Below are 16350 nucleotides of genomic sequence, written 5' to 3' on the forward strand. Positions count from 1 at the left end.
GGCCCAGGAGCGTGGGCACCACAGGAGCGACTCCAGGCTGCGCGCCTGAGTCTCCTCCCAGTGCCAGGACCAGGCCAGGCGGCCCCAGAGGTTCCTCTTGGTGTCTCAGAGCCTCCCGATCATTCGCCATTCGCTGTCCCTCTGAGGCAGAGTACACGTGCACAGAAGCCCCGTGAGGCTGGGCGGCCTGGGCCGCTGCTGCCTGGACTGGGTTGGGGTGGGGGAGCGGGGGAGGTGTGTGTGGGGGGGACTCGAGGGCACAGGAGCAGCTGGTTCCCGAGTTTGGGGCAGAGATGGCCTACGGGGTCTCAGCTGACCCCAGCAAAGGCTGCGATCCCAGCAGCCATGCAGGCGAGTGCTCCCGGGTGGGGTCCATCAGTATTTTGGAATGGGTAACATTTAGTTTCAAGATACCATTGTACCTTTAATTTATTAGCTTTCCATAAAACACATAACATACAACCTACAGTAGAGAAAGTATAATTTATAAAAATATAAAAATCTCGATTATTTTTTAGTGTTCCAAGATATCGCTGCGTGTTATTTCAATAAGCATGTTTGAACAATGCACACTTACCCAGCACGATTACCCGTGTGGAATGGTTACAGCTCCCCTTTTTGTTTTAAAATAAAATATATATTAAGAAAAAGAAATGAAAATTGATTACATGTGCATATTGTAAAAGCTTCTGCAGTGGAATCTGGGAAAAGAAACATCCGTTTTTACTGTTGCTTAGGCCTATTTTCCAGTATTAATCTGTGGCCAATGCGATTGTTTACATGAGGCTGTTTCCACTGGGAGGAACGAGGCCCCAGGTGCGCAGGCTTCTGTGAAGGCCGGGGGTGATGCCACGGCCGCCAACAGTGTGGACAGGTTTGGCTTGCCGGCCTCCAGGGTGAGGGGTGGGCGGTGGCCCCCTTCAGGCTGGGCTGATTTTCTGGTCCTTTTGGGGCTCAGTCACTGGCAATAAAACCCCGAAATGATGCCCTGGGGACAGATCCTCCAGGGCCGCGAGGCCGCCTGTGCGCTGCCTGGCCGTCGCAGCTGCACCTACAGTCAAGCTCTCACTCCAGGGCGCGGAGGCCACTGCCCCGAGGGCACGGGGGTTCCTTCCCTGGAGCAGCCGGTCTTACCGGCAGGCACAGGTCTCCACAGACATGTTGGGGTACACCTTCAGAACCACATTCCGGTTCTCATCCAGGAAGAGGACCCCCAGGGGGCTCATCTTGTCGGGAACGCAGCAGGGCTCCGGGATGCCTGGGACGATGCCCACGGCCCTGACGATGCTCTGGATGGTGGCGTGATTGGACGGGCGGACGATCTGCAGTGGGAAAGGAACATGGTTACCTCCGCGCTCTGCCGTCTCCCACCCACTGAGCCAGGGACGGAGCCCTGGGAGTTTGCAAGAGCCTCAGGCCTTCCTGCCCCTCCCACCTCTCAGCGCGGTCACAACGCCTACATGGCACTGGCCGCTTGGGGGCACCTGCTCCTCACCCATCCCGGAGGAGGAGCACCTGGAACTGGGCAGGCGCTTTCAGAGGGAAGGCCTAAGGAGATGCCCAGCGGGTTCGGCTGGGCTGCAGCGGCCCGGGTTGCACAGGCCCAGGAGTACCACGTGTTCCGCGCCACGGGGCTCTGGGCGCCGACGGGCAGCTGCACATGTGAGCACGGGCGGCCTGGACACTGACGCTTCCTGAGAAGGTGGACGCGGTGTCAGTGCTGCTTCACCTGCGTCACCCCATTAGCCATCTATCAGCCTCATGGGGTGGCTGTTACCACATTTCACTGGTGGGGAAACTTAGAATGACTAAGAAACTTGACCAAGGCCCCTCAGGAAGACAGCCAGGCACAGGCTTCTCCTCCTCCCCAGCAGCCTGGCACCCCCAGGAGGCGCCGGGCACAGCAGCAAACCCAGAGAGCGCTGCTCCATAGGCACCTCTGACAGGGGAGCAGGATTCAGCGGGACCAGAGCTTTATGTCACTGTGTTGCAGAGACAGCCCCCTGGTGGGAAGCAGGGAGGGGAGGGAGGCAGGGACTTCTGATTGTGGGATGCAGGCAGGTGTCAGGAAGGTGGGAAGGCAGCCAGCCAGGTGACAGGGTGAGTGCAGGGCCAGCCAGCGGGAGTCCGGACTCTGTCAGACCTTCCCGTACACGCCATCCTGAGGGCACCACCCTCCCTTTCTCTGGCGCATGCACGGCTTTGAGGAGAGTAAGGGCCAGCAGGGGAATGCCGCCCGCGTGGGCTCTGGGATTTCCCAGCTGGCTGCCTTACTGAGGTTCGAATTGGCTTTATGCACTGACTTCCTTTCCTGAAGGGAAGGCATGACCCGGAACTCAGCAGAGGAGCTAAGCACAAGGGAAGTGTGCGCTGTGACCGAAGATCTGCATCAGCTGGCAACCAGCCGCACGCTCAGGCAGTGGGAGACGGACAGACAGCCACAGCCCAGCTTGGAGGGAAGGTGGGGCTGCAAGCATTGCCAGCGCGGTGGACAGAGCAGCCCACAGCTTGTGTCTGCAGACTCCTGCACCGTGAGGGCTGGGTGTCCTGTGGGTCTCTGCCCTGAGTGGGAGGAAGGGAGGTGGGAGTCCTCACTGAAGTCACTGAAGGCAGCTCTGTGCTGGTCACAGACACGGATGCTGAGGTGAGGAGGGAGCGCTGACGCCCTGTCCTGTCTACAGGGGGCAGCATCCACTCAGCCTCTGCGGATTGTTGCCTTGTGGGAACACACACCTAAGGAGAGGGGTTCTCCCCTTTGCAAAAGCAGAAATGTTCCGATTTAAAATTTAGTTCAACCAAGTCATCATTTTCAAAGGCACAGCCCAGCCATATCCCTCTGTGGGCTGTACCTGTCCACCCAGGCCCCGCAGATGGGAGGTGCTATCATCCCTGTCTTACAGACCGGAAGCAGCACCAGGCAGAGGGACTCGCCAGCCGGGGACAGCTGAGAGTGAGAGGCAGTGGGCGGAGAGCCCTACCTTGGGCATGGGGAACTCGCATGCTCCCGCGCAGTAGTAGGCGTCGAAGGACTTGGGAGAGATGATCCATTCGTTCCACCCGATGTCCGCAAAGTCCACCTTCAGGTACCTGCGGGAGCAGACCCTCGGCTCGTCCCACTGCTTCCTCCGGGCTTTCTGCATTGTCTTTTCGTCGAAGTGCAGCACCTGCGAGGAGGCCGCGAACGCGTCCTGGCCCTTCCTCCTGCGGTCCTTGCGCCCTGGCCGGGACTTCAGTGTCCGGAAGGGGCTGGGCCACAGTGCGCCCTGCGGGGCGTGGGGCGCCTGTGCTGGCTTCTCGTCCAGCCCCGGCAGCTCGTTGTCCTGGAAGGGCCCGGCAGCCTGCGTGGCCCTCCGGACGCGGGGGTCTGTGGAGCTGTTGGGGGCGGCGCCTGGCTCCGGGTCTCCAGCAGGGAAGGGGTCGTATCTCTGCAGTGTCACCGCCACACTGTTGGGCTCCGAGATGGCCAGGTCATTGGCATAGATGAGAATGTAGGCTGTGTGGGCGCTGGGGCGGGGCACCCCAGGGTCCTTCTCCCCAGAATCCAGCTCGGCAGAGAGAAGCAGTTCGCCATCCCGGCGGGCCGCCTTGACTATGGGGGAGATGTCCCTGGCCTGCCAGAGGCCCCGTGGCGGGGGCGCCAGGGCAACAGCCCCCCGGAGCAGCCCCTGTGTGGCCATGTTCTGCGAGAGGCTGCGGAAGAGCAGGTGGCGGCGTGCGGGCAGGCCTGGGGGCAACAGGCGGCAGGACGCATTCTTGGCCCGCTGCTTGCAGGGCACCTCGTGAGCCCAGGGCCACCGTGGCTCCGAGTAGAAGTGGAACGTGGCTGTGAGGATCATTTCCGAGTCCTGCATGGAAGTCAGGTTGAAGAAGTACAGGGCCCTCTGGTTGACCACTTCTGCGAGGGAAGGACAGACACAGCCTGTTAGGGTCTCTCCTGCAGAGGCCAGGGCTGGGATGGAAGGGGAACACCCATTCAGGGGGCCCCTCCAGGCCAGCCAGGCTGTCCTCGTGTAATTCTCACATTAAACTGGAGAGGGCGCCCTCTGCTATCCCCAGTGAGTGGATGAGAAATTAAGGTCACAGAGGTTGGGGACTGTCAATATCCTGCTGCAAACAAGGAAATGTAGCCGCAGACAAGGTAGGTGCTCAGACTACTGGCCCCTACAACTCCTGTCAGCTGCCCCCCCCCCCGTCACCCCCCCCCCCCCCACACACACACACACATACTCCAGTGCCTCTCAATGAACAAATGAACAAACAACCTCTGGCCCATTAAGGTGGGCTGAGTCCCAGTGCTGCTGAGAGCAGCCCTTCCTGTACTAGTATTTCCTCTGCCTTTATTTAACAGACATTAAATGCAGCCATTCTTCCAAATGAGGTGCAGGAGTAGCTAACCCCATACTCTCCTGTGCTGAGGGCCTGCTGAGGGAAAAGGGCCTATGGACACAGTCACCTGGCTGTCTGCTGTGCTCTGCCCAACGGCTTAAAAAAATCTTCACCCAAGGACATGCTGAGAGGGAAAAAGGGAGAGATGCACGTGAGAGAGACACACTGGTCCCTTGCCTTCTATATATGCTCTGACTGGAACCAAACCCGCAACACAGGCATGCGCCCTGCGTGGGAATTGAACCAGCAACCTTTCTGTGCACACAGCGACACTCAACCAACTAAGCACCTCTGGCCGGGCTGCCTAATGGCTTTTCAGCTTGTTTTACAAAGAAAGAAATCAGGATGCACAAGGCCACCCAACAAAAGTTCCAACGTCCAGGTTGCTCCAGAGGCTCAAACCATGGTAGGGACTGGGATCCCTCAATCAGCCCCTCTGAAGTTGGAGAACACTTTGGCCCCCGCATCCTAGGGCTGCCAACCCCTCTTTCCTTCTCTCCTGGGTCTACCAAGTTACCCCTAGTTCCCAGGGCCAAGCCCCCTGGTCTGCAGCTCCAGGAAGCTGCCTGGCCTGGCAGCATGAGCTCCCTGAATGGCCAAGTCCTCTCTAGGGTTCAAATGGGAGGGAGGAGTGGTTCCTGGGGCCTCCCAGGGGTGCTGTGGACCACCAGGAGACCAGAGCTGCCAGGCAGGCTGTTCCCTTGAATTATGTCCTGCTGCCCGTGTGGGCCTGTGGGCAGAGCTGGGAGAGGGCAGTGCTCCAGAGCTCGGAATGTCATGTGTGCTGGTGCTGGGCCGGGCACAGATGCCCTCACCTGTGCACCCACAGGATCCGCTGGGATTATTTTCTAAACGAAAATCTTCAGTTCACGGTTCGTTGTTTACACTAGGAAGGAGGCATAATTCAGTTGGGAACTCACCCACTCTTAAGGGACTGTGGGGGGGAGGAAGGAGAACAGGCATCTGCGCAGGTCCTGGAGAATGCCGGGCACGGCTCAGCGGCACTCCAAGGCCCCACCCTATCTATTTCTCAGAACAAACACAGAGTTGTGGCGGCCGCTGGGCCCCCCTCGAGGTGTGGCCTGCCCCCCACACAGGAGCATGGTCAATGCACATTGGAACGGGCTTCCCCCACCACGGCAACCTGGAGTGTCATGGTCGAGTCCTGCATTTCCCAGACCCCTGATCACTGCCTTCCACCCTGGATGTGACTCAGAAAGCCTGGAAAATGGGGTGCAGGAATCTAGTTTAACCTGCAACTCAGGGGTTCTAACCAGCAGAGAAGTTTGGGAAGCACGGGGAGGTGGGGGGGGGGGGGGGAGTGGCTGTGAGCCTGCAGCATCTGGATTGGCCCCAGCGCGAGGCATCTCCGAGGTTCCCTGCTGCATTTCTCTTCGTGTCACGTCCCAATACCCTGGCACATACTCCTTGGGGCTTCTCTCCCCCAGGACGCCTGCTCCCAGGAGCAGGGGCTTTGCCAGCTTTGTTTGCCGCTGTGTCCCTAGATACCAACACAAGGCCGAGGGACTCAGTGCTCTGAAACACATGCTGGGGGATGGAGCCTGGGGTCTGTGCTAGCTCTGTCTGCACCAGTTAGCAGGTGGGCTCGACCCTACAGGAACAGGACGCGAGCCACCTGAGGTGCGTGCTGTCGTCCATTGCCCTCGAAACAGCCACCGAGGTGCCCCGGGTGAGAACCCTGGAAGACACAAGTACCACATAAGCTGGAGGAAGGGCGCAGTGGGGCCGGTGGTGCTGCAGAGGAGGGAGAGCTAAGACGAACGGAGCGTCTTTCTTTCAAGCAGGCCCAGAGTCAGGCTCAGTGCGCTTGCATTACTTACTAGCTCTGGGGCCTTCAGCGAGTCATGGACCGTCTCTGCGCCTCAGGTTCCTCCCCAGGGAACTACAGAATATTTGTGCCCACCCCCTAAGGTTGTACGATCATTCTGTGGAGCATGCTGCACGGTGCCCTGTGGCATCGTGAGCTGCGGCTGCACTCAGGGCACTGCCCTGATCCCTGCCTCGTGCCCAGTGAGAGGCATGGCCACCTGTCCCCTCCCCGCCCAACAGGAGCCCGAGGACACTCATGGCCTCCTCCCCGCCAGCATCTAACCAATCCCAGTCCTCTGGGCTTTGCACCTGCTTGTCCACAGAGTCCTGCACTCTGGTCCCTCCCCACTGCTCCGTCCAGGGCACAGCCTCATGCCACTGTGCCCAGAGCCCCACGCCCCTCAGGTCACTCTCAAGTGTCAAAGGAGTCATCCATTTTAGGTGAAGGGTTAATGTCCTTAATACATAAAGAACCTCCACAAATCAGGAAGAAAAAGACAGAATCCCAATAACAAGAAACAATGAAAAAAAAAAGGCAACTTCAAATGAGAATATAACACATTTTACCTGCATGTTGAACATATGATCCTAAAAACTACACATCCCACCAAAATATTACCTCTGGTGAGATCTGGGTGTGTGATTAGGGATGACTTCTCTTTACTGTGGATTTCTAGATTTCCCCCAGTAAGTAAGCATTGCTTTCATGATCTTCCTTTCTTCTCTTTCCTTTCTCCTTCCCTTGAGTCTCTCCTTCCTTCCTCCTTCCCCTCCCTCTCTCCCTTCCCTTCTCTTTCTTTCCCCTCCTTCCCTTTCCCTCTCTCCCCCCTCCCCCTCCATCACTGTATAACACTGTATACTCCCCCATGGCCTGTAGGACTCAAGTTCTTGATGGCCCGGCTATAGCCCACCGGTCCGCTTCTCCTCACCTTATCCCCTCATTCAAACCCAAGTCCTCCCAGGTCCAGGCGCACAGCGGACGGCTTCACCTCCACAGCTGCCTAAATGCCGCCTGGCCTTTCATCTGCCGTGGGTCTCATCTGCTGTAAGGGCTTCACTGGCGCTGTCCAGAGCCCTTCCCTGCTGGTCCTTGGGGATCCCGAAGTCCCCCCACCCCCCAGGCCTCCGTGGAGTCAGCTCCTGAGCGTTTCTGGGCAGGCAGGGCCCAAAAATGCATCTTGGTGTCATCTGAGCTCCCCTGGGGTGCTGAGAAAGACCTGGGGAACGGAAATGAATGTGACTTTGCAGACAGATAGGTGTGTATTATTACACTCCTTATAGAGATAAAGAGGTCACGCTGAGAGAGATTAAGTAACATGCGGGTATTACACAAGTGGGTGCAGAGCTAAGATTTAAATACAGGCTATTGGGAGGGGGTGTCTAATCTTAACCCTTAGGGGCAGGATCAGAGGCTCTCTCCACTGATGTAGCCTTAATAAGGAGCAAAGCGTACTCAGTGGAAGGGAGAGAGGGCGGCTGGAGTAATAATAGTAGGAGCTAATAAATTACTGACACATACATCAGGCATTTTTTAAACACTTGACATGTTTCAGTCATTAAAAAGCACCTTATAAGAAAGGCAGAATTTCAGAAGTGAAAAGCTGAGGCGCAAGCAAGTCCGAGTCATAGACACAGGACCTGGTCCCCGTCTTCCCCCCCTCGCGCTCCCCCCCCCCCCCCCCCGCCCCGGCAGCTCACAGCCAGTCCTGGGCACCTGAGCTTGCTGCCTGGCGGCAGGTGAGGAACACATTCCTGGAAACAAGGCTGAAGGCCCAGCACCTGCTGTGCAGGGAGAGGCGCTACCCACCGAGCTGCAGAGGCACCGCCTGGGAGCTGGCCCAGGACATTCAGGTACCAGAGGGGAAGCCCCACTTTTTGGCCTCACTCATAAGGTGAGGGCCCCCTGCCCAGGCTCACACCTCCTCACAGCTGGTCAGACAGCGGGCATCTCTGAGGGCTGGAGAGCAGCTGCATAAGGAACAACTGAAGTGAATCAAGGGAGGGGATGAGAAACGAAGCTGCCGAGCTGCTCTGTGCCAGGCACCAAACCCCCTCACCCACCGAACCGGGTGCTCGGAGAGGTAGTGACGGGCACCGCAGCACACGCCAGTAGCTGGCGGCCAGAGGTTCCAGATGGGAATGTTGGATTTAATGTTAAACAGGTTTGTCAGACGTCCCAGGCTCCTTCAGAATAAGCCCCCAAATCGTCTGTTCTACCCTCCATCTCCCAAGCCCTGGGCTTAGTCGTGATGGCGCTGGGGGAGGGAGAGAGTGGTGAAAATAGCATGGGCTTAGCAGACGGGAAGCGCCAACCATTGCCACTGTTGTGAACAGCCCCATCCCCTGCCTCAGTTTCCTTCTCTGTGAAATGGGAGGGCTGGATCTGAAGGACTGTCTCTGGGTCTTTTTCAGGGCTAACATGCTGTCTTCACTCACTGTTACTTGTAGTACCCCCATTCTGTGAGAACAGAGATCAACTGTGCGCCTCCATGCAGGGGCTGCAGCAAGGGGTGGGCTCCCGGGGTGCTCGCCCCTTGTTGCAGCAATGCTTTCCTCAACTGCGATGCTTTGAGGGCTGACTCAATGGCTGCAAGGTCAAGTCTGCACCTGTATGAACACAAAAGCTTGTATTCCGAGGGGAATGGCAGGTACCAGCACCTGACCTGGCCAGGGCTGCCTCGGATCCTACACATCACCTCAGCTCAGCTGCCCTGCCACCCCACAGGGAGGGTACTGGCATGAACGTCCCATTTTGTGGACGAGTCCACGCAAGTCCACAGAGCTTTAATGATTTGCTCAAGGTCACATCCATGCTCGCTGATTCTTGAGGGGCTTAATTAATAATGCTACTGCGGAAATAGCCCCCAGGTGATGAATGGGGCGTACCAGGGGGGATGGAGTTCGTTCTGGTTGGCCTGGAACCCATCTGAGTCTGCTCAGTGCAGGGTAGGGGAACGGGGCCTCTCCCTGGCAGGTGCTCCCAGTACAGGGGTCAGTGAGGCCGAGCTTCCCAGGTGTGGCTCGGAGCCACAGATGCTACCTGAGTCACACGGCCAGTGGTCAGCAGGTGGCAGATCTGACCCAGGATAGGTGGCCCCAATGTTGAACTTGTTCCTGGTGGTCTTTCTTCTGATGCATGTCCTCCTCCCCCTGCCCCCCAGGGCTGCAGAGGACCCCGACCCACACTTTCTGGAATGGCATCCTGTGACCATGAGTAGTCTCCAAGACAACCATGGTCTTCTCCCCACCCCTGGCCCCAGGCTGCCCCACCTCTGTACCATGGGGACCGCAGAGCAGCCCAGCCCAGGTGGACAGACATGAGGCTCTAGGCTGGCGTTGCTCTCTGAGCAGGGCAGGGGCGCTGTGCAAGCGGCCTCTGTGCAGGTCCATTCAAGGTGTGGGGAGGGGAAAGGATCTCTGCAAGCTTCTGGAGCCTTCCTCAAACCCTCCTGAGCACTTCATGCCGGAGCCCCGCAGGCCTCCAGCTTGCTCACCCGAGGCCCTTTTGGTCCAACCTACTTCCCCAGCCACCGAGCCCACGACCTGCTCCCAGCTCGAGGTTCACACCCTCAGTCTGGGCCCTGGGCCTGGAACTTCTCTGCCCACCTGCCATGCCCTCCGCAGGGTGAGAGCCAACACAACTGACCCCATGACATGGGCCCCCCCACCCATGAGCTTCCCAGCCCAGTCCCATCTCCATCCTTGCGTATGGAATGATCTGTATCAGCAAGTGTGACAGGCTTCCAGGTTCGCAGCCCCTCACTCTGGGCTACCAAGGTGACCCCACTGGAGGTGGCTCAGGGACTGGCAGAAGTACTTGGTGAATCTTCAGTGAGACAATGAAAGGATGTGACAGTGAGTGGAAGGAAGAGGACATGCGGAGATGCAGGGGTAGAGGAGGAACAGGAAAGGAGAGAATGACAGGGCTCAGAGCCCTCTACTTACCCAGCCTGGGCCTGAAGCTGCGGACCGTGTTGCCCCCTCCAGGCCGCGCGCCCCTTTGGCGGTATTTCTCATAAAGCCGAAGCATGTGGACAGCGACCATGTCCTGGGCGCCAGGGCCCAGAGCTGCGGCCCTGTCCCCCAGGAACCGCTGGGGGTCCTTGTCTCCGGCCAGGCCATAGGGCGGGGCGGACCGGGCGGGGGCTGTGTGGCTGCCACCCGCGTCCTGAAGCAGCAGCAGAAGCCACAGCAGCAGCGGCAGTAGTTGGGACCCTGGTCCCCGGCTGGTGTGAGCGGGGCCATGGGCCATGGTGGGTGGCGGTGGCGAAGGGCCGGAGCTGGCGAGGAGGGAGGGCGCGGGCGCACCGGGGCTGCAGACTGACTCTGCGGATGGAGGGCGCACAGCAGCCCAGGCAGCTGGGGGTCCCCGGGTGCGGGCCGAGCGGAGCAACCAACCTAGCGCTCAGTCCGTCAGCCGCCCCAGCTCAAGGCCAGTGGTCACGGCCGTCCTGAGGGCGCGGAGCCCAGCCTAGCCCGGCGGGCGCGCTGCCTCCACGGACTCGCGCCTCGGAACTTCGTGGCGCACGGAGCTGCAGGCCCGGCGGGTTTGAGGGGCGGAGCGGGGCGGGGGGCCAGCGGCGCCTTTGGGGAGCCAGCAGTGCTTCCCGGACCACCGGGGCCGCGGCCAGCAGGAGAGCGCCCGGCCCGGGCTGTGCGTGCGCCCGTCTGTGGCAGGGCGCGCGCAGGTTGTGCGCTGAGTGCGGGCAGAGTGCGGGGGGCGTGGGCGTGGGCGTGGGCGAGGGCGAGCGCGCTCCCCGCTCCCCGCTCCCCTGGCTGGAGCCGGAGAACCTCGACCCTGGAGGCTGGTGTTTCGGCGCCAAGGGCTGGCCGGGCTGAGCGAGGGGGCTGGGGCGCCGGGGAGGGGGAGCCGGAGGGGCCGCCTGCCGGGTTGCCCCTGCAATGGCATGCGAGGACTACTAGTAAGTGGTTGCAAGATGACAGCTCCCCCGTGAGGACCAGAGAGGTGATGAGTGTGCGCCCAATTGCCTCTGAGCCACAGTGTCCCCAATGCAAGCGTGAGGGAACAGTGAGGGAACGGACCGACCCTTGCTGGGCAGCCTTGGAGAATGAAAATCCCTACCCCCAAGCTCAGCCCGCAGGGCAACTGAAACAGGATCCTGGTTAACATTCAGAATTAGGGAATTAACTGACCCTGGATTTGGAGACACGGATTCGAAGGAACACATCAAAGGTCCTGGCTAACATTTGGACTTGGGACAGGTAATCATCGGACTGTACTGCAAAAGGACATGCTTTCAAATGGCTTCACAAAACCTCCCGGAAACGCCAGGATAGCAGACGGAAGCAGTGGCGGTCCAAGGAGGCTTCCGATGAAGTGCGGGTGCCCTGAATTCCCAGCCCTCGGCCTGAGCTCAGCCCTGGCAGGAGGTCCTGGACCCTTGCCTTTGGAAGGGTTTCCCCTCTATGCATAGAGTCCCCCGGGCCTGGGGATTTGAGTGGGGGAATTGCATCTTTATTTTCACTAGCCTGTAACTGAAACCTAGCATTTCCTAATATTGGAAAGGCAGCCAGCCAACCACACCATAGCGACTTTGTCACCAATAACCACCAAGCACAGATATTTTCCTATCATGGGAGTTGTTTCAGATTTCTCAAAGTATCTTACTGGCTTGTCACTTTTTAAAGATTAAAGTAGTTGTTAAGCCCTCTGCTAGTTATTTAATGAAATAATTTAAAAGGCATATATATTACTATGTTGCAAAGTTGTTTTTAATGTTGTCTTGATGAAGACATTTTAATGTAACGGCTTCTTTTATTACCTTGCCTGTTAAAAGCATTCCTTTTGCGGAAGTCTGCACAGTATCCTCAGCCTGAGGAAGGAGCCCGAGGCCCGCAAAGAGAGTGTACGAATCCTTCTGAGGGGGGAAGGGCCTCCCAAAGCCACCTTCTCCCGGGGTCCCGCAAGGGGCCCCTGCCACGTTTCTAAGGACTATTTGTGAACACGCTGTTCCCTTTGCTGGGTAACTTTAGGCTTCCTGAGCCAAAATGGTTCCTTTTCTTGGAGGACTCACAAGGTCATAATTGAAACATTGCTGGAAAAAGCTTCTGTTGGTGTGTAAAACACAATCCATTTGTAATTTTAAAAAACCTTGCCATGTCAGATGAGAGGCCATCCTATTGCAAGCCTGGAATTTTGGGCCTGTAGCTTTTGGAAAACTACAGAGAAGCATTTTTTAAAATAGCTAGTACACATCGCACCCAACTTCTGAACCAGTTTTCAAAAAGAGTGTGGAGGTGCAGTGATCAAGTTCCAGTCCTGGGCACCATGACTCTCTCCTTGTAAATGCTCCACTCTGTCTCACCGCTCCCTCCTCCACCCACCCGCCTCCCTCCCTCTGTATGTGCCCCTCACTTCCCCTCTGCCCCCTCCCCTTCTGCCCCAGAATGCCTCTGACCTGTACCAGCTGGGGGTAACCTCTGCTCAGGGGTATTTTGTCTCTGCTGGGGCCATACACAATCGAGTCCTGTGAAAAGGAGAGGAGTCGGCAGGAGGCTGGGACAAGCTGGGCTATTCTGGATCTGTGTCCCTTAAAGCCTTCTTACTCTCCTTAACTCATTCCCGCTCCATTCAAGCCAGCCAGAGGGTCAGGCTTTAGCCGGCACTAAAACCCGTTGGGCACAGATTCTCTGACATTGTTGGGAAAGAATTAAGGCATCAGCCGGGGACGGCTAATATTTCTTGCCTCATTTTATTGCTGAACAGCGGGACTGTAAAGTCTGAACACTGCAGCACTATGGCTCCCTTTCATGTAGCCGAGATGATGGGATAAAAATGTGTTTGGTGAAGCAATTCAGATTACCACCGGGTCACATCCTTGCTGGCTCCCAGCACGGCCTGCAAATAGCATTGCTAAGATGGGAAACAATTGCTGTGCAATTTCAGCTCATGCAGAACAGCTCGTGGAAATGAGGCTAATTGTGGAGCTTGCCAGTGAGAATGTTTTGTTTTTAATAGCTTGAGCTGCAGCTCAAAATAAAAGTTGAGATGGCAGACTCAACTTGTGGATTCAAGTCCTGAGAGCTGTGATCTGTGACAGCTTCCTCCTAAAATTACCTTAGTCCTAGGAGTATCAGAAACTAGTCTTACCGGGTGTTGAGGTCTTGAACTTGCCAATTGCGGTGGAGACTGCACTCTCCAGGGAGGTGAGAGGCTTGGGGGGCCCTCAGCTTTCCAGGACTCTCTGCTGCACACTCTGGGAGAGCAGGGGTTCCTTAAGCTCAGAAAACCCAGAGGAAGGAGTGAAGAGCTAGTCACGAAGTTCTACGCCGGTGGGAAGAAGGCCAACTCTGGACAGTTCTGACAAGCACCTTCCTTTGCTTTCATCTGGGACCTTTTCCCAAGTTACACAACCTGGGGTGCTCCCGAACAGTTGTTTCGTGCTATTGTCCAGCTAATTGGTTGGAGAGTTGGTTTGTGCCTCTGATTAGTTCTGTCACCCTGCTCAGCCCCATCACTTTTTGGAGCCCCAGTGGCCTCCTGTCTGAATGAAAAGGTTGGCCCCCGGGCTCTGTTTCAGCTCCCACACTCTAGGCCTGGGTCTGCGGCCTCATATCAACCTGTTCTTGAAGTGAGAGGGGCTACATGATCCTTCGGAGCACATTGGGACTGGGTTCGTGTCCCTCTTTTCACCGGCACACCTCGCTGTATGGCCTCAAGCAAGTTATGTGCCTTCTCTGCACCTCAGTTTCTTCAACTCTAAAGTGGGGACAAGCGTTCCATATTATGAGGCTCATTGATAAGGTTTAACATGAGATGGGACTAAATAGCACGGCTCCTGTTTTAGCCTATTTAATGTGAACCCAGACTCCAGGTCTGATGGAGGTGCAGCCTGCTCATTCCTTGCTCTGCAGATAAAATGCATTTCTTAGCACACAGTGCCAGGAGCTGGCGAGGGGGGCGGGGGAGGAAAAGGAAAGAGAAGGTTTCCCTGATTAGGAAGTCACAGACTTCTGCCAAAGAGCCTTAGTGTTGGTACTGTAGGTCCCTGTGGTTGGGAGGGGGATTCATATAGCTCTTCATCTAGTTTTCCAAAGTTCATGGCCATTAGGACAAAAGAAATGCCAGAGATCCCTGTTCCCATTTGGGGAATGGGTTGTGAAAAAGCGGCCGGAGGTTTGCTGGGGCGCGAGAGGCAGAATCCCAGGGCCCCCAGGCCTCTGGGCCCAAGTGTAATAAATCTGCGAAATAACAAGCACAAAGGACTTTATAATCAATGACAGATTGTATTTTTGCTCCGGCAATATCCATTCGTGGAGTTACCGTTTTATAGGGAAATAACTACCCACTTTGTGACTCCTTCTCAGCCCAAGTTCTCTTTCTTAAAATTGGGAGAAACTTCGAGAATCTAAGTCAGCTCCCTGGAGGACTGTGGCAGGAGAAGGCCCGACTTCCCCTGGGCGGAACCCAGCTCTCCCGCTCCTTCCTGGGGTGGCTCAGGCCATTCATTTCTGTTTTGCTAAAATACTCGTGACATGTGAATAAACCAGGATTACAGAACATTGTCTCAGTCAGAAATCTGAGCCAGCATGGGCTCTGGTTTGATGAAATATGGTGCTCTCTGAGCAAACATGGGAATTGGTATTACTTCTCCTTCAAGTGGAACAGTGGGACTATTTAGAACTGGTGCATGAATGCTGCACTGTGGGGAGTGACAATTTGAAGGGAGCCGACTAGGGGGAGGGGACAGTGGTGGGTGTGAGTTGGCCAGAGCAAGCCAGTTAGGAGACTTCTGTGGGAGAGGCAGCCAAAAGGGACACTTAGGGATTGAGACCCCTTAGGGGCTGCACAGTCTCCTTACAACCCCAAAATAATCTTCTCAAAACCTTTGCAGGAGGAGCAAAGCCTCGAATCTTTGTCCTAGCATTTAAGACCTTGCCATCTGGCCTGCCAGTCTCAGCCTGTCTCCTCAGTCTCCTCGTGCAGTCCTCTTGTGCCCCAGAACTCAGAGAGCCCACCTGCTCTCAGCACACATCCCGTGCCTCCTGCGGCTTTCCTACAGACCTGCTGGGTGCACACCCTGTTCCCCTTCCAGGCCCCAGACCCCAGGCTCTCATTCTCTAGTGGCCAGGACAGTTGTCTGTGGCTGGCTGGCTCACAGCTGCATCCCTCCCCAAGAATTGCCTCAAAGGGACAGTCCTAATGCAGTGACGAGGTCCTGAAGGGTGCCAAGGCCTGGCCTTTTACTCCACGGCAAGACAGCCCTGCAGGGCCTGCTGCTCCAGGACGCCCCAAGGGCTCTGCTGAAACCCCTGCTGCAGCTCCATCACTGCACCTCCTCCCCCTGACAGTCTGGTTCCCACCAGCACTCCCCCACACGTCTCTGCGTGCTCATTTCTATCCCCGTGCATGTTTCTAGAATGCCTGACCAAGGACTGTCGGGGTGATGTGAGAAAGCGGGCTCCACGGTGGGAGCTGAGGCATCTCCTGCCCAGGGCAAAGAGGACTCGATTCCTGGGGTAGCTGGAGCCAGGACGGCCCTTGGCATGTGCAGTGGTGAAGTGGAGGGTTTAATACTCACATTTTAAAGGTTCAGGAGAGTGCTGATTAGAAAGACAATGGAAGTGAGATGGGTTCATGGGAGGCTGATAATGAAAGGTTGAGGGTGATTCGTCGCTAGTGGAAGGCAAAGTGTACAAATCAGAGAGTGTTCTTGGCCGCATATAAACAAGCCCTCATCTCTTACAGCAGCTGCAGTTGGCCAGGACTTAGACATGGAGGTAGCAGAGTTCCAGTGACGGCTGGATTTCTCAGCCTCAGGAAGTGTGCTGTGCCAAAGTCAGGCCCTATTGGAGAGGAGTACGGCCCTAAGACTTGGGATGGGAGCATCTTGGTTGATGCACTTGAGACCTTAAAACCCTGCTTGCATGCTTTGGGCATTAGGAAGTGGCCCATGTCCCTCCCTGCCACCTGGCTTCAGGATGGCCCAAATAACACATCTCTCTCATGATCTACCCCGCCATCACTTTGGCACCACATCACCCAGCCAGGGAAGACCCTTGGGGTGTGACCAAGGGGCCAGGTGGTAGAGTTGGATGAGGGAGAGTTTGTCAATGCAGAAGCACTTTCCCACCAGGCAGCATGTACATGGGATGTGGGTCTAATATGTTTAT

The 16350-nt window shown here is 56.8% G+C and overlaps 1 protein-coding gene across 1 annotated transcript; it reads right to left on the reverse strand.

Moving 5' to 3' along the window:
* Positions 1-423: 423 nt before the first annotated feature.
* On the reverse strand, positions 424-10971 carry GDF10 (growth differentiation factor 10). The gene is made up of 3 exons (XM_059662065.1): positions 10162-10971; positions 2979-3895; positions 424-1322 (listed from the first exon to the last, which is right to left on the reverse strand). The coding sequence occupies exons 1-3, from the start codon at positions 10466-10468 to the stop codon at positions 1131-1133; spliced, it is 1416 nt and encodes a 471-aa protein (XP_059518048.1). The 5' UTR covers positions 10469-10971; the 3' UTR covers positions 424-1130.
* Between the last annotated feature and the right edge of the window lie 5379 nt (positions 10972-16350).

Source organism: Myotis daubentonii, chromosome 13, assembly GCF_963259705.1.
Source record: "Myotis daubentonii chromosome 13, mMyoDau2.1, whole genome shotgun sequence".
Classification (NCBI taxonomy): Eukaryota; Metazoa; Chordata; class Mammalia; order Chiroptera; family Vespertilionidae; genus Myotis; species Myotis daubentonii.

What these genes read in the sequence shown, in the direction of transcription:
- GDF10 (XM_059662065.1), bottom strand. Translation starts at nt 10,468, where the DNA reads ATGGCCCATGGCCCCGCTCACACCAGCCGGGGACCAGGGTCCCAACTA. An exon ending in CAGCTTCAGGCCCAGGCTGG is followed by an intron (nt 3,896 to 10,161) that starts GTAAGTAGAGGG and finishes CTTCCCTCGCAG; the next exon opens with AAGTGGTCAACCAGAGGGCC. An exon ending in GCGAGTTCCCCATGCCCAAG is followed by an intron (nt 1,323 to 2,978) that starts GTAGGGCTCTCC and finishes TTCCCACTGCAG; the next exon opens with ATCGTCCGCCCGTCCAATCA.